General features: G+C 37.5%; 3 protein-coding genes and 2 long non-coding RNA genes across 5 annotated transcripts in view; 2 read left to right on the forward strand and 3 right to left on the reverse strand.

Moving 5' to 3' along the window:
* The first annotated feature begins 667 nt into the window (after positions 1 to 667).
* On the forward strand, positions 668 to 9,360 carry LOC106944952 (lipid phosphate phosphohydrolase 1-like). The gene is made up of 7 exons (XM_015028306.1): positions 668 to 795; positions 978 to 1,126; positions 3,977 to 4,128; positions 4,216 to 4,496; positions 6,718 to 6,775; positions 7,715 to 7,891; positions 8,674 to 9,360. Exons 1-7 carry the CDS (start codon positions 770 to 772, stop codon positions 8,797 to 8,799), a joined length of 969 nt encoding a protein of 322 aa, XP_014883792.1. The 5' UTR covers positions 668 to 769; the 3' UTR covers positions 8,800 to 9,360.
* LOC106944954 (uncharacterized) lies at positions 9,090 to 10,366 on the reverse strand. Its single transcript, XR_001424452.1, has 2 exons — positions 9,749 to 10,366; positions 9,090 to 9,718 (listed from the first exon to the last, which is right to left on the reverse strand). It is a non-coding gene; the product is annotated as an uncharacterized LOC106944954 (long non-coding RNA).
* A 2,274-nt stretch (positions 10,367 to 12,640) lies between these two features.
* Positions 12,641 to 20,331, reverse strand: LOC106944955 (ATP synthase subunit alpha, mitochondrial-like). Its single transcript, XM_015028307.1, is given in 11 exon segments — positions 12,641 to 13,168; positions 13,249 to 13,399; positions 14,691 to 14,835; positions 14,920 to 15,027; positions 15,120 to 15,344; positions 16,117 to 16,417; positions 16,495 to 16,661; positions 17,929 to 18,102; positions 18,237 to 18,406; positions 19,663 to 19,738; positions 20,195 to 20,331. Coding segments are annotated over 11 exon segments (1,656 nt in total). The 5' UTR covers positions 20,255 to 20,331; the 3' UTR covers positions 12,641 to 13,089.
* A 2,054-nt stretch (positions 20,332 to 22,385) lies between these two features.
* The window catches only part of LOC106944956 (RING finger protein 165-like), a 17,806-nt gene continuing 13,807 nt past the window's right edge, over positions 22,386 to 26,384 (forward strand). Inside the window, exon 1 of the mRNA XM_015028308.1 lies at positions 22,386 to 22,953. Within this exon, the coding sequence (XP_014883794.1) occupies positions 22,893 to 22,953 (61 nt within the window). The 5' untranslated portion in view covers positions 22,386 to 22,892. The remainder of the gene's footprint in view (positions 22,954 to 26,384) is intronic.
* Positions 25,406 to 26,340, reverse strand: LOC106944958 (uncharacterized). The gene is made up of 2 exons (XR_001424453.1): positions 26,309 to 26,340; positions 25,406 to 26,260 (listed from the first exon to the last, which is right to left on the reverse strand). It is a non-coding gene; the product is annotated as an uncharacterized LOC106944958 (long non-coding RNA).

Raw genomic sequence — 26,384 nt, forward strand, 5'->3', positions numbered from 1 at the left:
ATAGAAACATCAAGCTAGAATGTTTTCTATTAATATGTATTCTAAAGAAAGTGTAATGGAAGACAATTATTTAAAGTATATTAACATAATTCAGGTGTGCTATCCATGTTGAATATAAATTATTAAAAAATTTTACATTTAATACGTTAAGTATTTTTCACAGGAGTGAAACCTACGGAAAAGTCATAAAATGTTAATTTGTGAAACACCTATATTATATTTAGCGGTAAAAGAGTTTAAAGAGACTTGGATACATTTATTTGAGTATCTTTTTTTGGGGGGAAACAAACTTTTAGAAGTTGTTTTTCACACCTCTTATTTTTACTTGAGTAATATGAAGAATTACTTTTGTTGTTGTTGTTTTCTGGAGCTACTGCCAGTAATTTCACAGACTGAAGAACAAACATAATTTAAGCAAATATACATCAGACACAGAAACACACCTACTGTTGATGATGAAGCAAGATTTCTTGTTTCTACTCGAGCTTCATGAGTTATTTTCTTTTTTTTTTTTACCTGTAGTGGCATTTGGGGCACACTCACCCCCAGACCCTTCTGGACCTCCATAATCACTGCTACATTGGTAAAAAAAAAAAAAAAAATTGACACAATGATCGATTTTTTTTCACGAGTAATCACTGGTGACCGAGGTTTCCGAGCTTCCTCTGAAGGCATCGCTAATCAAAGCGCTCCGGGGACAATCTGGATAAATGTGTCATCTGCTGACAAGAGGATATTTTCCGATGAGCAAAAGGAATCCCGCTGGGTTATGATGGTCGGTGAGCAACAGGAAGGGTGAGCGGCTGTCTGGTGCTGTTTGGTTTTTATTTATTTAGTTCTAGTTTTAGTTTCACCCTCTGTTCGTCTTGGAGGGTTTGGTTTTCCTTCCCCACTAAACGCTCCGTGGTAGATTTACAGCGGCTCGGACGCTTCCAGAGACAATGACAGTGCTGTGTTTTAACTGTGTGCTGGAATAGAGACACATGTGCGGCAGAAAGGCTGCGCCTCGTCTCTCCTCCTGAAAGCAGCAGGAAACTTTTCACTGAAGACACAAACCCGAAAGCAGCGAAGATGTTTGAAGCCTCGGGAATCCCTGTCATCTTCGATGTTGCCTGCTTTGTCCTCGGTAGGTAAACCTGTTTTTTTCTGCAACTTTTTTAAAAGCCTCAGAACCGAAGTCAAGAACTAGAGGAGGAATTCAGTGTAAGGTTATTTGCATAAATGCTATTTGCACACTCAGAGGAAGGCTTGAGGTTTCACCAGCCAGGCAGGAAGATGGAAAAAGTCCCACCCTGCATATTTTCTTTTCTTTTTTTCCCCCCCTCCTCCCTCATAAATCTGTATTTTTAGCTGCATGAGTGGAAAAGAATCACAGAAAAAGCATGTAGAACCAGTTATAGAGATTAAAATAACAAGCCTTTGCAGTTTCTGATTTGGTTTCATAAGATCAGGGTTTGAGAGCTGTAGAAAGCTTTCCCCGAGGATTTTCCGCACTGCTTAGTCACTGTCTTGTGGTTGGCTTTGTTGCTGACTGCTCTTTATTCCTCATTTTTTCCACAAGCAGACGGCCCCTATTTACCTTGTGTTTACATAACAGGACATTTTGTTCTGTAATTATTATGATTCTTGATAAATGCAGTAAGAAACTAAAGCAAACATTACAGTAAAAGTGCATTTTAGTAGTATATATTTAAAAAAAAAAACATTTTCTGCATTTTATGTGACTTGAATGTATTTTAAGACTAAGAAAATTGGTGCCTTAATAGATGGTGGGAAGAAATTAATGCAGTGTTTTATGCAAGTAAACATTTGAGTGGTGTTCATGTGTCCCATTTTCTTTTGATGAATGCAGTCAAGAGGAACATTTGCTTTTAGAAGTCACCCAACCAGAAAACGTGTGATTTAATCTCCGCACAATCCAGCTGGCCTGGTTTTTCATTATCACAAAGAAACACAGTTGACATGTCAGGTTTAAAGCTGAACATCCCAGATCAAGCCTAAAAATGGAAACTAAACAAAGATACGTTTGTCTTTTCATGTCTCTACCTTCATCTGCTAAATGTTTTTTGCGAATAAGTGACAAAACTAAACATTTCACTGATATTTACGTGTAGAAATCAATTTTGGCTAAATGCAAAGAAAGTCTGATCTTCATAATTTTCAGTAACTAAAGAGTCGATCTTGTAATGGTGGTGGATGCTTCTACAAAACAAAAAAACAAAATATAATCCCATAAGCTTGTGCAGATCTCCTTGCAGATGGAGTAATTTGATGTGACGATTAGCCTGAAAGAATACACACTTGGAGAAACGCCAGATCTCATGTCAGAGCTTTCAGTCTGAACTTTCTTAGATCAGATAAAACCGATTCAGATAAAACGGAAGAGTATGAAGCATGTTGGAGCATGTGTTTGAGACGGATCACACATCCTGGGTCTCATCCAGTCAGACCTGCCCTTCACTGTATGCGTGGTGACACAGTTGGTCTTCATGGCTGTTACACAGCTGTTACAAAATTGTTTTGCTGTAATCAACCTCACGCTGTGTGCTTCAGTTGTTGTGAAACTTCTAGTAAATCCTACCATCCTGTTGGTGTCGCAAGCAGAGATGAAGCTGAACGCTGATAAATGTGGCGCCAGTGTGTTTGAGCAACATCTTCGCAGTGTGATCACAAGCAGAAAGTGGTGCTGCGGTTTAATTGTCCTCTAATGAAGTGGATAAAGTTGGGTGAGCTGAAACATTGCAAACTTCCTGTTTGGTAGCAAAGGCTTAATGAAGAGTACAGTGTGAAATAAAGACTTCATGTACAGCTTGGATTATGGGATATCAAGCTGTCAAAGTTCGACTTTGTTAAAATGTGGCAAAATCTGAAAAGGACTATTTTGATTCAAAATGGCTGACTCCCTGTTTTGTTTAGAACATTTAAATTACGATGTTACTGTCTCTTCTAGCAGGTTTTGAAGGTGAAACTAGGTTGGGCTGCAGTTTAATTCAATTCAGTATATTTACATAACGCCAATTCACAATAAATGTCGTCTCGAAACAATTTCAGTTCAATCGCACCAATATTCAAATTTATCCTAATAAGCTCAGATAATTATTCAAATTAGCTTAAAAAGTTTCTGAGGAAACCAAGCAGATTGCATCCAGTTTCCCCTCCTGGATGAGTATGTAGCGATCTCTCATACTGGGCATGCATGTAGCGACAGTGGAGAGGAAAATATCCCGTCTAACAGGAAGAAACATCCAGCAGAACCAGAACCGGGCTCACTATAACCGGCCATCTGCCACGACCGACTGGGGGTTTGAGAAGACGCACAAAAAAGAAAGAAACGAACCGATATAGGATTATTTTGATGATCATGAAAGAGAAAAAAATTAATAGCAGATGAGAAAGAACAATTTTAGATGGCACAGCTGTTCCACTATTGAGGTACAAACACAGCTTTGGAAAAAATGAAGAGTCCACTGTAGTGAACCCCGTTGAAGACCTCCTGGTTATTCCAGCAAATATTCATTTCTGAGTTAAAACATTAATATTGTTGTTTCTAAATGAATATGAACTTAGTTTCTTTTTCATCATTTGAGGACTGAAAGCACTGCATCTTTTTTTTTATTTTGACCCTTTCTCATTTTCTGCAAATACTAAATTTTTGCTTGGAATTTCAGAGACATGTTGTCAGCAGTTCATAGAATAAAAGAACAATGTTCATTTTACTCAAACATAAACCTATAAAGAGTAAACTCTGAGAACTGATCATTTTGCATGTTCTCTTAATTTTTTCCAGAGCTGTATTTTACTTTTCCTGAATTTCCAGCAGCTTCTTGTTAGTTAAACCAAAAGTCTCAATTATTTATCAGAAGAGTGTTGCCTTAAATGCTCAGGACCAATCAGGAAAGTTGATCATCAGTTGGGGGCATTTACAACTGACTAATATCTAATGTCCTGTTCTTTGTCTCTCTTTTGGTTTTCACAGTTGGACTTCCATTTTTCATCCTAACTCCCAGACACAGCCCCTTCAAGCGGGGTTTCTTCTGCAACGATGAGTCCATCAGATTCCCCTACAAAGAGGACACCATATCCTACCAGCTGCTCCTCGGAGTCATGATTCCCTTCACACTCATAGTTGTAAGAATGATTTAAATTAAAATCTGACTCCTTTTCATGATGTGATGTCTTTCCATCATGGCTCGTTTTCCTTTTTCTCCATCTTAGCTCGTCTGCGGTGAGTTTATATCAGTGTACATGTGTCGCGTCAAGAACCGGTCGTTGAGGAGGAAATGGATGATGTGTGTCTACAAAGCCGTGGGGAGCGCCATGTTTGGAGCCGCTGCCAGTCAGTCTCTGACTGACATCGCTAAATACTCCATCGGCCGACTGCGGCCGTACTTCCTGGCTGTATGCAATCCGGTGTGGGATCAGATCGATTGTAAAACTGGAGGATACATAGAGAACTTCACCTGCATTGGAAATGATTTTGAGGTGACCGAAGCCAGGTGAGGTTTCATCTTTGAATTTAATCTCCTGTGATTAAAAGTGATTGATTAAAATTTGATTTTAAAGTGGGAAATTCTTCAAATATGAAACAAAATTAGTTTTGTGGTCGGGGAGTGGGGGGGGATCACCTGGATTCGATGAGATCGAATCCAGGTGAGTTCAGATCTCTAACCTCACATTTTAGGAACCAAAAACAATAATTTATGTTTTTTTTCTGAAGTTAGCCGTACCAATCCATTCTTAAATATTTGGATCACTGTAATTTGGTAACTGTGCTGGGAATAAATGTTACAAAATCATATTGTAGGAAATGTTGTGGTCATCATTTGATGAAACTGGTCCACAAATTGAGCCTTGAGGAACTTGGTGTGTGATTTTCCCTCTAAGAACTACATTCAAAATCATCATGTTAATTAAACAGATCTTGTCGGTATGAGATAAAATAGACTTTGAAGTCCTTGGAGAAATTGTAATTTGGAAACTAGCGGATAATGAAAGACATTTTCTGATTTAATCTTTGAACACTGTTTGCCTAACAGTCTAATTTTCACAAGACAGAAATGCATCAGAAATCAGAGAAAAAGAATCAGTTTCTTCAGCGTTTTCCTGCTAATCACTGATCAGAGGCGATCAATGTTGAAAATCTGAAGATTTTGTTCACTGGCTGGCTGATTTGTGATACAATATTCAAAAGAGAAAGTTGTCAATGGCACCACTAAAATAATACTAGTTTCATTCAGATCTGAGATGGTAGATATCAGTTTTATTATCCATGGTTGTTGGTTATTGTATTCATATGAGAAGGTGGGAATGTGCTATCATGTAAATATCAGTTATTCACATTTCTGTCAAAAATGTGTGAAATCTTTAAAATAAATGAACAAGTTCAGTCTTTTTCTCTCCCTCTAACCGTTTTGACTGTGTGGTGACAAGATGAACCTGGATAAACCTGGATTGTTTATTCTAGATGTTTTGAGCTTTAAAATCCTTATTCCACCTGCAGATATTAGCAGTTTAGATGAGTAATTGTTTTATCTCTGACATAAAAAAAACAATACACTCCTGCCTCTTTCAAATTTAATTTTTTCTTTCTTATTGTGAAGAATAGCTAATACAAATCAACTTTTGCGCGATACTCCAAGCAACTCAACATGAGTTCAATTGCAAAAAATACTTCAGCAATGAATCATTTTATGGGAATTTTCAAGGCGTGGTAATGATGATTTATCTTTTAAAAATTACCATTTAATGTGTGATTCCCTCCCTTTACCAAATGATGAAGATGAGTAAACAGCTGACAGTGAACCATTACATTTTTACACACGTAATGGGGGGGAAAAAGCATCTTCTGAGTCAGTAAAAGCTCAAATCACCTTTTTATTCTGTCCTATTTAGTTATACAGTTGGTTATTTACAATTATTTTTTTAGCAGCTTTAGAGACAAATGTGTGAAAGTCATAAGAGTTCAAAAAAAGTTTTGTATTTCATGAGAGATTAGACTGTAAACTGTGTGGTTAGAAGGTAAATTTCCCCCCTTAAACAAACCGTGTCATATTCTGTCTTTAAACTTTTATTAATGGATTGTTTTTCAATGGTGCCTCAAAACAGATTTTGTTTTGCTCTTTGCACTTTATTTAGTAAAAAATTTACACAAATTTGTCTTTTTTGTTGACCTTGTTTTTAAAGTATTTTGTTTACACCTATAAACTTTATTCAAATTCTGTGCTTGGTTTTAACAAAATGTTTCAAACTAAAAGCCTTAAAAACAACCGAAGAAGTCAGAAGTTTGACATATTATAACTAACTAATAAAAAGTATTGGTATTAATCGGTGATTCTGGACGTGTATTTACTTGCCATTGGATTGATACCAAAATATGCAGTTTCCTCTAGTTGACAGTTTAATTCCACATCGCTTTAGTGTTCTGTTTCCAAAATGCTTGGGTTTCTTCTGCCTAGTAATAAAGTCAAAACAAACAAAAATGGAAATGGTTACAGAGGCATAATGGCATCTCTGCAAGAGGAAGTGGTTCTGATTGGCTGCTGGCCAGCTCTCTCCCACACGCCTCATCTGTTATCACATCAGGGTATAAATATTCAGGTAATCAAGAGTCAGAATCTGAGGACAGACTATGTGCCATATGTGCTATGTGCTATAGTTTCATTTTCACTGCATATTTAAAGAAAAGTGACTAAACTTCAATCTTTTTCTCCTTTATAGATTGTCCTTTTATTCTGGTCACTCGTCCTTCTCCATGTACTGCATGCTGTTCCTTTCCGTAAGTACATATAATAAACGTTTTTGCATCCCCATCATAGTCATTATGCAGTTTTGCAGCATCCTTAACCTCAGCTTGGGCGCAGAATACATTTAATAACCCTTGAAAATAATCATTATCATGCAAAGGCAAGCATTGCCTGACCTGAAAGCATTCCACTGCTTCTAAAAACAGCCAAAGCGCTTAAGAAAAAAAAAAAACAAACAACATTTTAGAGCTCACCCCAGCTGAGCTCCAGAACGTATGATCAGCTGGTTTTACCGCTGTATGCGCTGTACAATGGCTGCTGGAAAAGACAAGTGTTTTGTTGTCGACTTTTCATCCAGAAACCACTTGCTGCATTCTTGCTAACGGTGCAGGAGGCTCCACTTCTGCTTTTTAAAAATGTACATTTGTGTAAAATTGCACGTATGTTTGCAGCCATTTTCACATGCTAGTTTAAACGCTGAGTTGAAGGACGTGGCCAGCCGCAGCTTATTTGGATTTAACGTGACAAGAAACTCTAGAACTGCTCGTTCTGAAAGGAGCTCACAACAGTCTGAATTGACAAGACTAAAATCTCATTATCTAAGGAAGATGTAATGAGACCCTGACTGCATAAATTACTCATGATGTTGGCTTATGTCATGTGCTTAACTGGTTCTGCTTGGAAAACAATGCAGCACAGATGTCAAGACAATACACAAAGAAGCACTCTTTGAATTTGAACATAATCACTAAATGAGATATTTACATGCCATGTTTATCTCATTTGTGAGGTATTCAAACAACCAGTGAAACTCTCTGAAGCATAAAAATGTTTACTTTTTTATCATGCTTTAAAAAAAAAGACTAGTAAAATGGCTCTTGTGAACACTTGTATCGCAAATATTGATACAGACTGTGGAATCTGTAGAGAAAGGTGTGACTGTGCATTTTTCTTTCCTCTGTATCTTGCAGCTGTACCTTCAAGCCAGGATGAGGTCAAAGTGGTCACGGCTTCTGCGTCCCACCCTCCAGTTCTTCCTGATTGCCACTGCGGTGTATGTGGGTTTGACCCGAGTGTCTGACTACAAACACCACTGGAGTGACGTGTGTGTTGGCCTCTTGCAGGGCGGTTTGGTGGCGGTTTTCACAGTAAGTGTCCCATAAAGTGGCTAAAAGATAATTTGCAGTTGCTCTTTTTTGTTGTTGTTGTTGCAAATACAGAGAAGTCATTTTATTCTCTGTCATACCATGAGTTATACCAGCTCATGCCCATGTGATATTTCACACACTCATTCAGTAAAATTATTATTTTTGACACAGTGTGAAATTGCTGACACTGAAGAAGGAGTAATTTTTTTTTTTACGGTAGCTAATCTACGTCAGCGATGATTCATTAGTCGGAAACTAAACATCAAGCTTAAAACCATAATGTTGTAACCGACTGAATGTTGTGGCGTTTGTGTGGGAAATGTTTGTGTGTTTTTTTTGTGTGCTTTTTTTGGTGTTGAATCCTGAAACATAAAGTGGCATTGTTGTCAGTTGCTATAGTAACGAGACCATGCGTAGCATAGCACGACACAGAGAGTGGGGGTTAGGGGGTAGCAGTGGGTTTGAGTTGTACTTTAACGGTTTTTCTGCGTTATTTTTCCTTTTCTGTGACACTCTGCACTAAATTAATAATACCTATATCTCCAGGTTTCATTTAGTTAACGGAATTATTCTACCGCAGCAGCGCGGCTATGGCTAGCATGTAAAAAAAAAAATTGCCCTCCAGCGTTGTGCGCATGCGCGAAATTCTCGATTCTCGGACGTAAACAATAACATTCAAGGGGTCCATATGTTTTTAAAGATCCATTCAAACAGTTATGGTCAACTTGGATTATTCTAATGTCTTCACATTTCAGTGATGGCTACATGTCCGTCTTCTGCAGGTCTTCTGTGTCTCCAACTTCTTTTCACTGCCAGTGGAACCAGTGGTATCGCAGGCGGAAGAGGACCCTCACTCCAATTTACAGGAAAATTCCAACAATAGCAACCACTACTGCAACACTGAATGACTCCGGTGCCTCAGAGACGCTCCTCTGCTCAGCCTCAGTTCCAAAAGGACCTCAGAGTCGACCTAAAACCCATAAACAAACAGCAAGCCTTATACATTACCTGCTGCCTGTTGGGGCGCACAAGCTTTACCTACATGGTGCCATTTGCTGCAGCCTGCATGCAGGCTTTAGCTGCTACCTGGTGTAGCTTCAGGTACAGACTCAGGCGCACTGCACAGGACATTGGTAGCACATGCTTGTTTGATTTGCCATCTTGGATGAAAATTCCTTTTTAAAAAAAAAAAAAAAAAAAGAATATAATGAGCCTCTGTATTCACGCTGCAAGCAGGCTTGTAGAGATCTGGTGATTATGTGCTTAAGGAAACCAGGGCTGTTATAAACAGAAACTGAACTCAAAAATAAAATATTTTATATTGATTATTGCCTTAGTTTAAAGCTGCTGCCTGCTGTCAGCTTCCAGGTGTAATTTTATATATATATATTTAAATGCAATCTTTTTCTGGATAATTGTATAAAATTTATATTTTTGTTCAGAAGTTTTGAAATAAAGGAGGGGGGAAAAGCCTTTTTGCTACCATTGTGTATTTTTTTGTCTTTGGAAAATGTAAAGCAGATGGGGCAAGAATTACTGCAGAAATTTTTATTATTCTTACGCAAGTAGACTGTAATACAAATGATGGAAAAACCAGTCTTTTGTTATAATAATAATGTATTCAAAAAAATACTTTGTTTCAGGCATTTAGGTTTTTAAGAAACCTAGTGTATGAGAACGAAGACTCCATGTTTGTGTAGTGTCAATGTGACAACCCAAACACTGAAAGTAGCATTAAAACTAACATTATAGCTCATTTTCATATAACCCCATGTTAGTGTTAATACCGTCAGATTGTTACTGACAGTATTAAGTAACGATCACAATCTGTTCAATTCTTGAACAGATTCTGTTCACGAATTTAAAACAAATTGTCAAACAAAACACCTCAAAATTCCATAGAAATTTAATTCTTTGCTTTTTTCATGTACAAGACTTGATTATAATGAACTAATGAGATTCATATTTGAAATTACTCAACTTTACCCTTGAGAACCTGCCCATGTCTTCTGACCTGTTATTGTCTGTATGTCGGCAGCACAGAGCTCGCTCTTATTGTCACACTGACACCAACAGTAGTCCTCAGTGAAAGCAGCTCCACTTACTCTCTGTCACATGTCTGACTTTATCCCACCACCAGTCAACCATGCAGCTAGAGAAACGCACGACTCAAACCTCTCTGAGTTCTTAACGTTACATTTCACGTGACTGAGCAGAAAGAAGAACAGAGCATTCTTCTTGAAAAGGCGGTTTTGGAGGACACAGGCAGACCACAGGGAGGAAGTGAGAACATGCCAGCAGAATGACTGAGAACGGGGAAATATTTGGATCAGGAGTGTCCAACGTGTGGCTCGGGGTCCATTTGAGGCTTCCAGAAAATTCAGGAAAGGAGCAAATCTGAACTGCAAGCGCATTTTGTTGATACAAATAGACTTTTTTTTTTTGATCTTATGAGGCAGGAATGTCAAAATCATTTTCATTCTGGGCCTCATCAAGTTGATTAATGTTCTCAAAGGGCCTGTTGTGTCAGAATGTGTTAATAAATCTACCTATTAAAAAATAAAAACTGAATTGACTTGACTGATAAAAATAACATTGAACCACACAACTGTTATACAACATTTTTATCTATGTGGCAAAGGGCCACATAAATAGCTATAGCTATTTATATAGCTATATAGGCCCTTGAGGTTGAAACGTGTTACAGGGTGACATTTTCACAGAAAAAGTCCGATAGTGACAAAAAAAATTCTCTCTTTTTTGTATTTATTTTGATTTCTTAGTAAATAGAACCACAGACTGATCTGGAAACCTCAACTCAAACACAAACTTTGGTGTCTCATAACACAATCACGTGAACCTCCGAAGATATATCTACAGATGGGTAAGGCCCCCTGCTGGCCATATATGAGACTGCATAGGAAGTCTTCAGCACAAGAATTTAGAGACCACAGAAAAAACAAGTTTACTGGAGGTAATTTGGGGAACGTGACATTATTTCATGTGCTTTTATTTAACTCAAAATGGCTTCTTTAACTAACAAATAGGATAATAAACCCTGACTCCTTTCACCTCAGGGGAAGTAATGCATCACAGTTGCTGATTTGTTGTCTGTATATTCCTAATCTGATTTATTTCTAAAGGTTCTGTTGGAGAAAAGTGAATTAATGCCAAAGGATCCAGTCTGAGATGATCTGGGCTGAGCATCAGCTTCTTATTATCAGCATAAAATACTACAGTTTTTAAGAATTAAATTCTACAGCTAAACAAGATGTGAAGTAAAACTATAATTACTAATGGCAATGAACCTGTAATGCAACGTGGATCATGTTAAATATCCATTACTGGATATTTCATCATAATACTCCTTTAATCAGTTCACATTTGTTGCGAAAGCCATGTTACATTGCCATAATCACTATAACATTATACTGCTTAGCAACAAATTCATAACCTGTTAAATATGGATGCACCAAAATGAATATTTTCACCTATAGCTGATATTTATATTGTGATTTTGCAGGTGGGTAGAGAACCCAAAAATTGTACCCAAGTATGAGTAGCACTACTTCTACATATTTTTAAATATATGTAAAAAGTAGCTGTCCAAAAAAATAAAATAAAATAAAAATACTCAACAGGTAAATTGGCTACTCAAGTCCTGAGTAACTGACAAAAAAAGTCAATAATTTAATATTTAGAAATATCACCAAAATATTATCTGTAAATTTTAGTATTTTAAAGACCAGAATAAAAATAATCACAAAATGAAACCAGGCAAAATAAACATTTTCCAAATCAAATGTCAATGTAAAACTTATGAAACTCAGAAAAACTGCAGGTGTGTTTGTGTGGTGATTGGTTAAAACAAGCTTGTTCTCCAGTGAAATTACTCAAAGATGGCAGAGAAAATGTACTTCAGAGTAGTGACACTTAATAAAATTACTTAAGTGCAGTATAGCAAAAATACTTATAAGTAATTTTTTTCTAAAAACTTACCCAATTATTTATAACTTACTACTCACTTCTGCTGTTACAGTCAATAGAAATAACATAATTCCTTTGTTACCTTAAACTACACATTTATTTTTAGGTTACCTGAGTCAAATATGCATATAACCTAAGAGTTATTCAGTTAATATTCATATATTCATGTGACAATATCCAAATTTCAAGTCTACATCTTTCCATAAATGTATATTTGAGTTCCAGTAGGATTTTTTTTCCCCAACTGCCTAAATGGATAAAACTCAACTTTAGGGGCAAACTAAACATTGTATAGAAAGACAGCAGATGTTTTGATTGCAAACTTTATAAAATATAAGAAATCCTAAAGTAAAATTGAAATGTAAGCTCTTGATTTTAATTCCTATATAAACTGTCAGGGAATTAAAACAATTTGCTGGACATATAGAAGAGAAACTACAAACAAAATTATTCTTCCAATATCAATACTCACCCTGGTATTGCTTGTTGCATTTTTAGATGCATCTAAAAATGCATTTTTAGATGCATTTTTAGATGCATTTTTAGGCATCTAAAAATGCCAAGACTTTTAGATGCCTAAAAGTCTTGGCATCTTCTTTTGCTTTTACAGAAAGCGATAGACTAAATGTACCTAACAAAGTGGCCAGTAAATGCCTCTCAAATATAGCTTTCAGCTAATGTTTAATAATATAAAAACCTACATTTAAAAATCTAGATTAACAAGATTTAATGAAGCTTGCAAACAAAAGACAGGACGATAAATATTTTGTGACAGCGTCACGGCATTTATTACTATGGTATCAAACATTTTTTACCCCTTTACTCCATCCACAGGCCAACTGGGGGCGTTACAGCTCAATCATAGTAAAACCAGTGAAGAACAGGTTCTGTCAAAATTAATTTAAACCCTCTCACCTGGTCTATTTGAATATATTTCTAAGAACGTATTACAGTTTACATGTTTTATGAATGTGGAACACCAGAAACAAAACGTTCAGAGTCATGTGTTGCTGGCTGGCCTGCCTGAATTAAAATCTGCAGCAGTCAAGAACCAGAAGAGCTGCACAGCAGAGCAGGAGGGAGAGGAGGGCTGGAAAATTTTATTTGGAGAAATCTGTACATGGAGGTTTTGGCCTTCAGTGTGTTCACATGTATACGCATTATGAGGACACAGACAAGAAGCTCACTGACAACCAGCAGAAGTGCAATCATTACTCAAAACTGGACAGGAAGTTCAGTACAATCTGCTTCAGTTTAGCATCTGATGCCTCTGAGATCTTTCCATCAGCCCTGGAAGAAAAAAAAAATACATTAATAAAAATATTTTGAATGTACCAACTTTTACATTTAAGAGAGAAGCTTAGCCTTACTTGATTGCAGAGAGCAGGTCCTGCTGCTGGCTGAGGATGTGCTGCAGGAACGCCTTCTCAAACTTTGTGATCTTGCTGGGCTCCATCTTGTCCAGGTGTCCTCTGACGCCGGCGTAGATGACCGCTACCTGCTCCTCAATGGCCATGGGAGCTGCAGGACAGAGGCAGGTACACCAGTGCATAAACCAGTCCAGATACTTTTCAGCATAGTTCAGGATTCAACTGTGCTGGTGTTAAAAGTTTCATTCCAGTAGTAGATAACAGTTTTCATTTAGTATAAAGCCAGATTAGTTGGACCCTGAAGCTAATGGTTAGCTCTTTTTCTTGTCTTAAAAGCTTAAAATCTTTCAAACAGCTTCAGGTCTAATTGGATTATTTTTAATTTGTCATATTAGCACTATTTTACACAACAAAAATACTGGCTGAACCTAATTAGTTATTGATTAATCAGATTAAAAGAGCCTTTTTACACAGCATTAGAAATATATTAAAAGATGGTAATAAATTCAATTCAAATACAATATTCCTTCAGTGAATCTGAACTTGGTGAAGCTAACACTATGGCACTCTACTTCTGCATATTTACATTCAAAGTGTTTCATAAATGCAAAATGTTTATATTTTTCCTACAGTTTTGCCTTAATTACAGCACTAAATGCATTTCTTATAAAATTGCCTTTTTCTGAGTATATATTGCAGTTAACGATTGATTACGAAATTAGTTATAATCAGTGAAATTAATCATCTCAGCTCTTAAAAAAATATATATATTATAGTGGAAGACTACCTTTGGCAACCAAAATATTTTTCTATGCACAAATATGAAGGGATTCAACTGAGATTTCTCATTAAAAATGTAACCCAAAGGCTAAAGAAAGCCATGGGTATCGCCTCATACAAAGTTTAAATTAAAGCCGCCATACAGTATTGGTGTCATTTTCATGCTGAAGATGCAATTAGCCTCAGCATTGGGTGGATATTTATACAGTAGATTAATGTATGCAGGAAATTGAGTTAGGAGGTGTTGTGCCACCAATAACTTTTCTAATAAGGGCTATGTAAAGTTTCCTTCCTCCTCAGTAACCGTCTTAAATAAAACATAGATGTAGTTTTTACACAGCCTAACTTTTAATCAGCTACTCTGACTGCAAACGTTCCTCACAGGAAGTTTATTGGTGGTGCACCACAGCTGTCTCAGTTAATTATGGCAATCGGTTTGTGTAATTATCTGCCCATTGCAAACAGGGAGATTTAAAGGTCCAACAGGAAGTGTTCACATAAACCCCGGTGGAGACACGAGTCATCTTAAGACAGCAGGCGTCCAATTTGGCCTCTGGGTTCAACTCGTCTAGATTTATACCAAATGAAGATGTCAACAGTGCCATCTACTGCAGGTAAGATATTGTTTATTACTGTATGGATCGTGACTCATCAACACTCACAGTACTGTCCCTGCTTCAGCAGCTCAGTGAGCCTGACGCCTCTGTTGAGCAGCTGCTGGGTGGCGGCGTCCAGGTCAGAACCGAACTGAGCGAAGGCAGCCACCTCACGGTACTGAGCCAACTCCAGCTTCATGGTACCAGCCACCTACAGGCAAGTCAGACTGGATTTAGTGGATTCAACTCTCATTAAACATAATGGGGGTAAATTCTAACCACAGACTGGACAAACCTGCTTCATGGCTCTGGTCTGGGCAGCAGAACCCACTCTGGACACAGACAGACCCACGTTGATGGCTGGACGGATACCCTTTTAGAACAGCTCAGTCCCCAAGAAGATCTGCAGAAAAAAAAAAAAAAAGACAAAACTAAATTAAACACTCCAATAAAGAGACCATTTACTGAATATTTTCAATATAAAACAATATGGACCTGTCCGTCTGTGATGGAGATCACGTTTGTAGGGATGTAGGCAGACACGTCTCCGGCCTGGGTCTCGATGACGGGCAGCGCGGTGAGGGAGCCGCCTCCAAAGTTGTCGTTCATCTTGGCTGCTCTCTCCAGCAGACGGGAGTGCAGGTAGAAGACGTCACCAGGGTACGCCTCACGGCCTGGAGGGCGGCGCAGCAGCAGAGACATCTGACGGTAGGCAACAGCCTGGTGGGAGAGATCAGGAGAAAATTAGTCCATATGCAACATTTGCTCTTTAGGCTGAATGATAAATCTGTTTGGGTTTTTGAAGATTTCATTTTTGGGGAAATCTGGATCGTTTTCCTCCCCTCCAACAATGCATTTCCAGGGTTTCCATAGGTCAGAGTGATGTTGGCACACCTAAAATCTGCCATCTTGTCTGACATCGATTCAGGTCAACTATTAGGGCCAGGATACAATTTATTTTTAATCATCAGAATAAAGCCATACTACCAGAATAAAGTTGCAACATTAGAAGAATAAATTTGTCATTTTATGAGAACTCCCACATGACAAAAAATTTAAATGAGGAATATTGAGCATCTTGTGAAGCTATATTTTGGTAAAAGTTTTACAGATAATACATAATAAAAATACTTCATCTATTATCACATCATCGACTTTGAAACAATCATACAAACAGCTGCGTCTTCTCCGAAGAAAGATCTACATGGACTGAACTGATCACATCAGATCCTTATAACAAAGTTTTCTCATTTTAATTTTAAGATTTTTTTGGTAACATTGCATCTTTATTCTGTTAATATTAAAGTATATTCTTGTAGTTTAAAAAAAAAAAAAATCTTATAGCCTCATTGCTACGCTGTTGTACAACTCAGAAGATTAAAATAAAAAACTTTTGAAAATATTTTGTCATTTTTTAGAAAAGCAGGAGAAGAAAAAAATAAAATTAAGCCATAATCTCCCGACTTTAATTCCTCTTGACATTTGAACTCGCCTGCTTGGACAGATCGTCATAGATGATCAGGGCGTGTTTGCCGTTGTCTCTGAAGTATTCTCCCATGGAGCAGCCAGAGTAAGGAGCGAGGTACTGCAGCGGAGCGGCATCAGAGGCGGTGGCGGACACAACGATGGTGTACTTCATGGCGTCGGTGTCAGTCAGCCTCTTCACCAGCTGAGCCACGGTGGACCTCTTCTGGCCAATAGCGACGTAGATGCAGTACAGCTTCTTCTTCTCGTCGGTTCCTTCGTTGAAGCGTTTCTGGTTGATGATGGTGTCGATAGCGATGGCGGTTTTGCTGAAGTGAAAATCAGCAGCGTTCAGAAACATAAGAGCATAAATGCATTTCTCTAAATGAGCTCTGAATGTAGTTACCCAGTCTGCCTGTCTCCGATGATCAGCTCACGCTGGCCACGGCCGATGGGCACCAGGCTGTCCACAGCCTTGATTCCAGTCTGCATGGGCTCCCTCACTGAGATACGGGGGATGATACCCGGAGCCTTCAGACCAACACGCCTGCGGGTCTTTGAGCCCAAAGGACCCTGAGGAAAAGAGAACCATGCTGCTTATTCATGTTTCTGCCATAAATTTGCACTAAATTTTTTTTTTATGAATACAAGAGATGCACCGATCAAATGGCCAGAGATCAAAAAATTACAAATTTTCCTTTGACTGGCGCGTAAAATACAGGAGGGGAAGAGCTGCTTTCAACTCTTCAAGAAATTAATCAAAACCAAGAACTTCCTTGATTCTTTGTCTATGAACATCAATTGTTGAAATGCATCCAAGTAAGAGGAAAAAAAAAGGAAAAACACCTCACTCTGCTTGGTTAAACACTACAGCAGGATCTGAAGCGATCCATTTTGATTCTTTTAGGACAACTCAAATTTATTTTAAGAAATCTTATGAAACTTGCTCTGCTTTTTATATCAGATTTTATTAACTTATTTATCGAGTCAAATCTGAATTACTTGTTTTGTTGCTGTGTTTGTAATTTTGTTTTTATTAAAACAGGTCTCTTTTGGAAATGAGAACCTGTACAAATGAAGGTCAAATAAAGAAAGTTAATTATAAAACTGTTAGAAAAAATAATAATAAAAAGCACAAATGAATTTCAGTTAGACAAAAATTGGTAACACTTTATTTGAAGGGGGTGAATAAGACTGTCATGACACTGTCATAAACATGTCATAACTCCTGTCATGAACATGAATAAGCCTTCATGAATATTTATGACTGTTGTCATAAAGCGTCATTCGGTAAATTATGACACATTTAATACAAAGTTGACATTATTCAAAATGTCTTTCTTATGACAACTTGACATTAACCAATAAATCATTACTGTTTAAACTTTACCTTTAATAACATAAAGTTACCTAATTTTTAAGGGGCAATCAGGAATACTTTTATAACAAATTTATATCAGTAATGATTTATTGGTTAATGTTAAGTTGTCATAAGACATTTTGAATAATGTCAACTTTGTATTAAAAGTGTCAATTTACCAAATTACGCTTTATGACAACAGTCATAAATATTCATGAAGGCTTATTCATGTTCATGACAGGTGTTATGTCATGTTTATGACATGTCAGTCTTATTCAACCCCCTTCAAATAAAGTGTTACCCAAAAAATCTAATCGGTGCATCTCTAAGGTAGAAAAATCTTCAAGAAGATTGAATTTAATTCAACAACAAAACGATCTGCTGCAGAATACTCATTTAACTTTGAAACTGATCTACAAATTTTCCCAATAAAGTGTTTTTTTTTTACTATTCATTTGTTTTTATAAAACTTGAGTTAACCTTTCCATCGATGGCGTTTCCCAGAGCATCCACCACACGGCCCAGCAGCTCCTCGCCCACAGGGACATCCACGATAGCTCCAGTTCTCTTCACAATGTCACCCTCCTTGATCAGCTTGTCGTTACCAAACACCACGACACCAACGTTGTCAGGCTCCAAGTTCAGAGACATGCCCTACAACGACAAACACATGTATTTAGTATTTTGCCATTAGGAAGTAATAAGCTTTTTGGTTTCAGCTTCTGTTGAATCACAGCTGACCAGATGCAGAAAGCAGCTTTAACAGTTTCTTTTGTTTTTAAACATACTTTGAGTCCAGAGGAGAATTCCACCATCTCTTCAGCCTGGACGTTCCTCAGGCCGTACACTCTGGCGATACCATCGCCGATGGACAGCACGCGGCCCGTCTCCTCGAGGTCAGCGGAGGTGTCGGCACCCAAGATCTTCTCCTCCAGGATGGAAGAGACCTCAGCTGTGCCTGTGAATGAGTAATTAATATTACAATTGTTTCGTCTAACAATATATGGGAGCATCAATCGGTCCTTCCCAGGCAAGAACAGAGTTCGGGTTTCATTCTAAAGACAAATTTGTTGATCCAAATTATTTTTGGCAACAATTACAATCACATAAGAGAAGCAAAAAAAGTGTCTCAGGTTTTTAGGTGGTAGATAGTTTAAATCAAACAAAAGAAAAAATTTGCAGAATAATCCCATTTATGCACCAAAGCACATGTACTCAACCTTTGATGTTCGATTACCTGTCAGAACCAGTCAGGAGAAAAACGATTCAGAGGGCTGTTCAATAAGTTTGAGTCTCTACTACTCTTTGACCTTTTCAAAGTATAGCAAAATATTGTTTTTGTTTATTAACATTGAGTACCAAAGAAATAAAGAAAAGAAAATAAATCCACTCGGTATGTTATTAATGAGAATGCAACTTATTGCCAATCATTGGATTGGAAATCATTTCAGAATTGAGCTAACATTTTCTTTAAGGGTGCAAAACTGAATGCGTTTTTATTTGATGGTATAATATCATGATGTCTTTAATGTATTATAATAACAGCAAAATATCTGATGAATGTTTTCAAAGAAAATTTTTATATAAAATTACATTATTCTGATTTTGTGTCTCCAAATATCATTGAAGAAAATATATCTTGAATTAGCTTTTAAAACAATGAAGCCTTCATTTTAGAACAACACACATGACAAAAACTTGGATTGGTTTCAATACTGCTACTAGCACTTCTGTTCAAGAACATGCATGATTTTCTTCTTTGTGCATCAGTTTCCTTAGAAATCTTGAATGAAAACCCACACTCAGGAAAAGCCTGACCAAAGCACCTCTACCATTTATACAACAGAGTACGCCATAAAATCTGATCCGATCTCAATTATACTTCAAGGTGCATGAAAGTCAAAAAGTAAGAGAGCTCCTAGAATTAATTTAGGTAAAAACAATACCCATTTTTCTGCATATGATCCAGTTGATCACCGAGACAAAATTGGCACCTCAAATGTCTTTGTCCATTTCTACTACACTGCAAAATCTCATGAGTTTAAGTTGAATAGGAGCAAAGCATCTGGCAACCAGGGTTTTGTTATAGCGTACGGAACTGTTTATATTAAGAACTTTGCAACAAAAACAAAGCGTTTCTCTAGGTATATACAAGTATTGTTTATTTGAATAGAGTAGACAACATGTTGAAGGACAGAACTACATTTGTCTCACCTGTCTTCTGCATCCATGGTCTCTGTGTGTGGATGTGGTTGACCCCCACGCAGGCGGCCGGGAGCGTCTTGGACACCTGCAGTCAAGGGCAGGCGGACTTATTAGCATGTCCAAGGGAAACCACACATTATTCTGTCGGATATTGGTAGGGAGATTAAAAACCTAAGATCTGCGCAGGTTAAACGCTGCGCAGCGGAGAGGACATGCGCTGTCAGGCTTCCTGACCTTCAAGCGTGGCTGAATGAGCCGTTAGCTCGGTGTTAGCTTGGATGCTAACTTTAGCCGCTGCAGGACGAATACCGGGTCTTTGCAAGGACGACTCGACAAAATAGGTTTAGCTCAGTAATATTAACACCACAAGGCTAAGCTATTAGCGACAGCTGATTTCTTGCGTTAAGATTCACTTTTATGGATTAGTGTCGCGTAAGCTAGCGGCCTGTACCCTTCACGTTCACAAAGCTCAACAAATAATACCAAAAAATGCTTAGTGCTACCACCACAATAGCTGTATATTGTTTAGTAAAATACTTACAAATCCAGCTCTCCTGGGCAGGCTCCTGACCAAAGCTGCTGCAACTCTCACGGATAACATTTTGTCGGGTTGCTAATGACCTGTCCTCCACTGAGCGGCTCCGACCTGCCTGAATGTAATGGCTGAATGGACGCTTCTTCTATTTATTGAACTGATGTCAATTTGTCTGGTTTACTGCTCATCTATGCCCCCTGCCGTCAAGGAAGAGAAAATGGCCTGCTTCCCCCAAGGAAAATCCGGCATTTTCAATAATCAAATGGAAACATTAACACAGATAAATAATACAATTATAAAAGGAAAAGAAAAATAAGCAGGAAAAACACTTTTCCAAATCAAATCTTTTCAATATAAAACTTATAAAACTACTCCTTGTATATACCATATATCTTAGAATAGGTTGATGTACTTGCAGTGACAATGAATAATATTTACTATATATTCACTTGACCTCAAAATAACCCCACCCAGAAATTAGTGGCCAGAAATTTTATTCTAATGGTAGTGATACCAATGTTATTCAAGTAAAAAGTACAGTGTAATAAAACTAAAACTATTACAAAAAAGTAAATTATTTCCAGAAAGTTACTCGAGATAATGTAACTGAGTGAATGTAACTAGTTACTACCCACCTCTGGTAAAATATATATATATTTTTAGTTGATCATTTTGTGTTGTTAGACAATATATTATGAATTCCTTAATTCAATTCAGTTTTATTTTAATTTATTTAGGTGGTTCCTAATTCACAACAAAATGCCTCCCCGGCACTTCACAAGACAAATGGCCCAATTCATAACAATTTCATAGAATCCAGTTAATTGCCAAAATCAAATCAATTGAGTCCATTTCAATAAAATTCAGTACAAGTTATAATACAATACAAAAATCAGTTTCCCATTTGATACAACACGCTAAAGGTCACTTATCTAAAGACCTAAAAGTCAGTTGCATTGATTTGTTTACTTTTTAGCAATCCATCATTCTGAGCAAGGATGTGGCAACAGTGGAAAGTAATTGTCCCCAGTTAACATAAAGAATCCACTGAAAGAAGCAGGCTCTGTATGAGTGGAAAAGAAAACCAGAGTACCCTCTGTATTAGTGTGTTTTAAATATTATGTAATCTGGTGTTACATCTTACCCTTCTTTTGTTGTTATCTTGTTACACTGACTGCAATGGAAACAAACCTACAAATGTATTTGCATGTATCAGAACTCAGATCCAGTCCTTTCTGTAGACTTTGGAGAATATATAATATATAAGCTCTTGACGAGTGTTAGATCTTTTGTTTAATAATATAGGTAGTTGGAAACCATTGTCCTTCTTTGTCTAAAGTTATTCAATTTTCTTCATTCTTTTTCCTTATTCATTAGTATGTTATCTTAGCTTGATTATTCATTTCATTCTTGTTTACATTAATTAGAAGTTCCCTTTGATTTTTTATGTGACAAGATTCTTTTTAGCGTTGATCCCAAATAAATCTCAACTCTTAAAATTACACAAAATTCTTTTTGCCTCTTGTATTTGTAATGCAGATTTTTAAAATAGGTTTCAGATAAATTATCTTAGACTGACTTTTTTAAATATTCTGAAACTGACTGATCCATAAATTTCAATAATGTGTCTTAATTTAACCATGCTACAGGAGATTACTGCAAGAATGAATGTTGCTAATTGCATAGTTAGTTAATCATAAAATGCAAACTAATAAAAAGTTATTGGAAATTTACCATTTATGAAAAATCTTTAGAATTTGCTACCTATTTAATTTGATCACTTCTGATCATTATATATGATCTCATCTTGAATTTCATACACCCAGCTGTCAATGGTAAGTTGATCAAAACAGCAGCCTTTAATTTTTGGTGTTTTGTTAATAAACAATTCAATATATTTTGCCTCTCCTACCTGACTCTAGTAAGTCTGTAATGTTAGCAAGTGCTATTTCTGAAGGTCACTCCTAAATGAAGTGGCGCTAGAATCTTGATTTATTTTCTGAGTATAAATAGAATTCACTTAAAGGTTATTCAAATAATTGTAAATACTGATTGCTGATAGGAGGAAGGATCTCCTGTAGCAGTCTGTATTATGGTGGTTCTGAAATAGCCTCTGACTGAAGACACTCCGTTATTGTAAAGCTGTTTCATTAAGAAGATGCTCAGGGTAAACAATAACCATATTTTTATTAACAAGCCCAATTGTAATTTTATTGTTATAATTTAATTGAATTTTTCAGTGGTCCCAATCCTCCATTTTTCGCACTAGTTAGATTTGCACATTCTGATTTCCGATCCATTTCCTCCGAGTCTTTTTTAGTAGGAGAAACATCAATAGCCTGAGTGAGTGCAGGAAGCCCTTCAAACGTGAAGTATTGCAGCTTAGCACATTTTCCCTGAATAACAGCCTGTTTCATAGTCGCAGTAATATAAATTAAGCTGAATTGTCAGGTCCGGACAGGTTCACCTTGAGATACCTCCAGCTACAGCATGCAGCGCTGCAACATCGCCCTCTTTTGCTCCGGACTAAAAATGACATGTCTGCTTTTGTCAGCGACAACCAGACCAGTCAGACAGTCGTTGGTTCGCCTGTAGTATTTGCAAGCAACAACCAACCGCCTGAATGTAGATCCGCATGGGCTGCTACTACCGCTCCATCTCTCTAAAAAAAAACCCGGCGGAATCATAAGATACGGATCCCAGGATGGTGTTAGTGCATGTAGGATATCTGGTTCTTCCCGTATTCGGCTCAGTAAGAAACAGAGGTACGGTATTAGTATTCACATCGATCCAAAACATGTGCCCTGTTTATCTTAATATTCACTGCAGCTGTTGGCTAGCCGTCGCGTTAGCTTCCGTTAGCTTCATATTAACGGTCAAGCTTTTCCTGACGACGACCCGAACCGCGCCGGTACTTTTATAATTTGGGTCGTTATAGATTAGCGAGACTTATCGAATGATGTTAATTTGTTTGAGATAACTTCGTGGTAAAAAACCTGTTAGAAAGGAAATGCCCTTGCTACAGATAAGCTAACTGTCTCGTTGGCTCCGGCTATTTCCTGGAACGGAAACATTTGCCACAAAGGGTTCCACATGCTTAGAGAGTGCGGCTCGAAATGCGATACATTAGCACAACCAGTTGTGTTTTATGATGTATTTATCAATAGTTTTTTTGTCTTCAGCTTGTTATTTAATTTGCGAGAGCTACTCTGTCGCGTATTTGCAGTGTTAAAATACCGCAAAATAGACGTAGCCTCTTCAGCCAGTCAGCTTATCTGTGCCTGGATGATGTCATTTGAAGATCATCCGCTCCTGCCGGCGCTAACAGATTTCACACCACGATTCGGCTAATTGCTACCAGTGTTAATTGGTCAGCGTACAAATCAATGCGTGGAGAGAGCATAGATATCCGATCAATCAGCCCTGTCCGCCGTTTCTTTTTGATTTGCTAATTGGCAATCCAGCAGCTGCTTGTCTGAAGCTGCAGAGCTGCAAACATAACCCAAATCTGCGCTCACATAGCAGAGATGCATTTATAAAGCTACAGTGTAACATTAATTTTACAACAGTGGCATCAGTGATTTCATTGTGCTTTTATTTCTGTTCTTATTTCCCTGTTTCATAGTATGGAGGCTGGCTCTACATTCTGCATTTATCAGATCTTTGTCGTCCCCCCATTGTGTAGCTAATGATCATCTGCTGCTGTGTGGTGTGGCGTGGCCTCTGCCTGTTCTCTGCATTTAGCTGTATTGTGAATCCCTTCTTCATTTCCTCTTTCCATCAGAAGACGACATTGGTATTAAAAGCACCCTTTCCCGAGATGTATTCAGCTATAGACTGTTTCATGTTAAGCAGACTAAAACTATAGCTAACACCTAGAACACAGCACCTTGTTTTGTCTTTTTTTCTGTCAAATTGCTGTAGCACTGAGTAAACATTATAGCTCCTTTCTAGATATCAGTTGAATGTCATTGTGTACCTCCCATCCAGTCTTGTTAGACAACATGCTGTAAATTCCTGTAAAGTGGATACATTTTGCATGATCTCAAAGTACTGCACTTGCATTATTGAACACCAGAATTTGGCTCATCCTCCTTCTCTTCACACAAGGTGCAATGTACATTATCAAACCGACCTGCGATTGACAAAGCAGATATGCAAATTGGAACCATGTGCATGCAATTTCCTCCTGCCATGTGACTTAAGGTACACTGCACCTGCACACAGCAACCTATCATAACTGTCTCCATTTTTTGTGCAATCTTTTTGTTCCCTTTTGCAAAATTTCAAGCTTTGAATCACACTGAATCGTCAGGGCCCTTTGTGGGCATATTAAATTTTTCAATATGAAGTTGGAAAACATGCTTACTGGTGGTTCATCACTTTCAAATTTACCCCACTAACATAAAACCAAAATGCTATCCATTTCACAGGGATGCCTATTTTTTCCTGCACTGCTAAAGAGATCCTCTTATTATTAATAACGTCTTTATTGTTTGGTTGTGGTCTCTCTTTACCTTTTGTTCTGGTAATAGTACTTTCAGTGCATGGTCACATTTATGATTCATAATTATTTTTGTTTATGTTTTTTCTACATTGACTAGTGAAAATCCAATGTAATCTTTCTGTAGTAAAGATGTACCCTTGCTGTACTGAAATCATGTGCTGTAGCCAACACGTCTGCTCATTGGATGCTGCTTTTGTTCTTTTTTTAACCCTATATGGAGCATGGTGGGCCTTGCCTTCAATCTATGTTGTTTAGTTTTGTTGCATGGTTTTATACTATTATTACAAACAAACAAGAAAAAAAATACACAAATTCCACATATACTAATATTTTTCAATAAAGAATATAGTGTTTATCCTAACCTTCAGTGTGCTTCTTGCTGATTTCCATTTATTCTCCCCATCCCCCCTTTTGCCTTGTCCCTACCTGCCCCTCTCCCCTCCACCCCATCCCCTCCACTCCCCCTCAACCACCTCCTCTCCTGCTATGACAAAGATAGACGATTTCCACGCTTCCTCCATCACAGGGCCTGAATGAGTCTATCTGCTGTCATTCATGGTGATCGTTTTCACTGAGCTGCTTGAAAACGCAGTGTGCTGTTTGCAGTCTAGACTCGACCCGAGGCAGCAAGTTCAACCTCTTGTCTGCCTAGCTGTACTGACAAACTATCAAGCTGAAACAAAGATATGTTTTTTTCTTTTGTTTTTCCCCCCGCTTTTTAAGGCGACTGCCAGCAAATGCAATGTAGATTTTGCCTAGTAATGTTTCCAAAATACCTGTCAAAGAAAAGATTGGTGTGATTTCTATGTGGAAACTTTCATTTTTGTTAAAATCAAGACATGGGTAGTAAGTTAAACCCGCTCCCCAGTGGGTGAACAAGAATAATTTAGCTGAAATTATCCTTATAGCTGCAAATCATCTGTACTTATGAATCAAAAAGTCTTTAGGCAGAGAATTAAAACCTTTTTGTGCCTGAGTATCAGCCAGTCTGCAATTTTCTTCCCTTATTTTCCAGACAGCAGTCTGTTCCCTGTATCTGCCAAATAGCTGTGGTGGGAGAGCTGGAAAAAAGGCATTCAAACTATTTCCTCTTAACTGCTGAATGGAAAAACAATGTAGTCGTAGTGTAAGTGTAAGACAAAGAAGACGGGGTAGATTGTATTGAAGGACTCTTATACTGTGGGAAATCAGTATTGATCATGACAATGTTTTTAACAGTAAATATATTTTGATGGTTATTTTAGAAGCTTACACTAAGTGCAGATTATAACCCAAGTAATCCACATATAAAAAAAGAAAAAAAAAAGAAAAACCTGAACAGATTTGTCCACACATCAAATCAAAGAATGGTCCAGGAACACTGGCAGTTCTAGCATAAATGTTACCCTGGGCGAGCCCAATTCTATCTGCCCCCCAACAATTCAAAATGTAGGAAATTTGAAGTATGAGTTGGGATGGCTTTGTAGTCAAAACATAAAATACATCATACAGTTCCTCTATTTTCAGCAGTAAGCAGTGCACATCCAAAAAAAATGGAATAGTACTTCAAGGTGCTACTGATATGTCTTTTTTTAAATCAGTGCTTATGTATCCTCTCTAATGGTGCCCTGGACAACTGACCACATGGCAAAAAAAAAAAAAAAAAAAAAAAAAAAAACCCCCCATTTTAAAGAAAAAAAAACAAAAAAA

The sequence above is a fragment of the Poecilia latipinna genome, unplaced genomic scaffold (genome assembly GCF_001443285.1).
Source record: "Poecilia latipinna isolate Pla-1442-1.1 unplaced genomic scaffold, P_latipinna-1.0 Scaffold119, whole genome shotgun sequence".
In the NCBI taxonomy this organism is placed as follows: domain Eukaryota; kingdom Metazoa; phylum Chordata; class Actinopteri; order Cyprinodontiformes; family Poeciliidae; genus Poecilia; species Poecilia latipinna.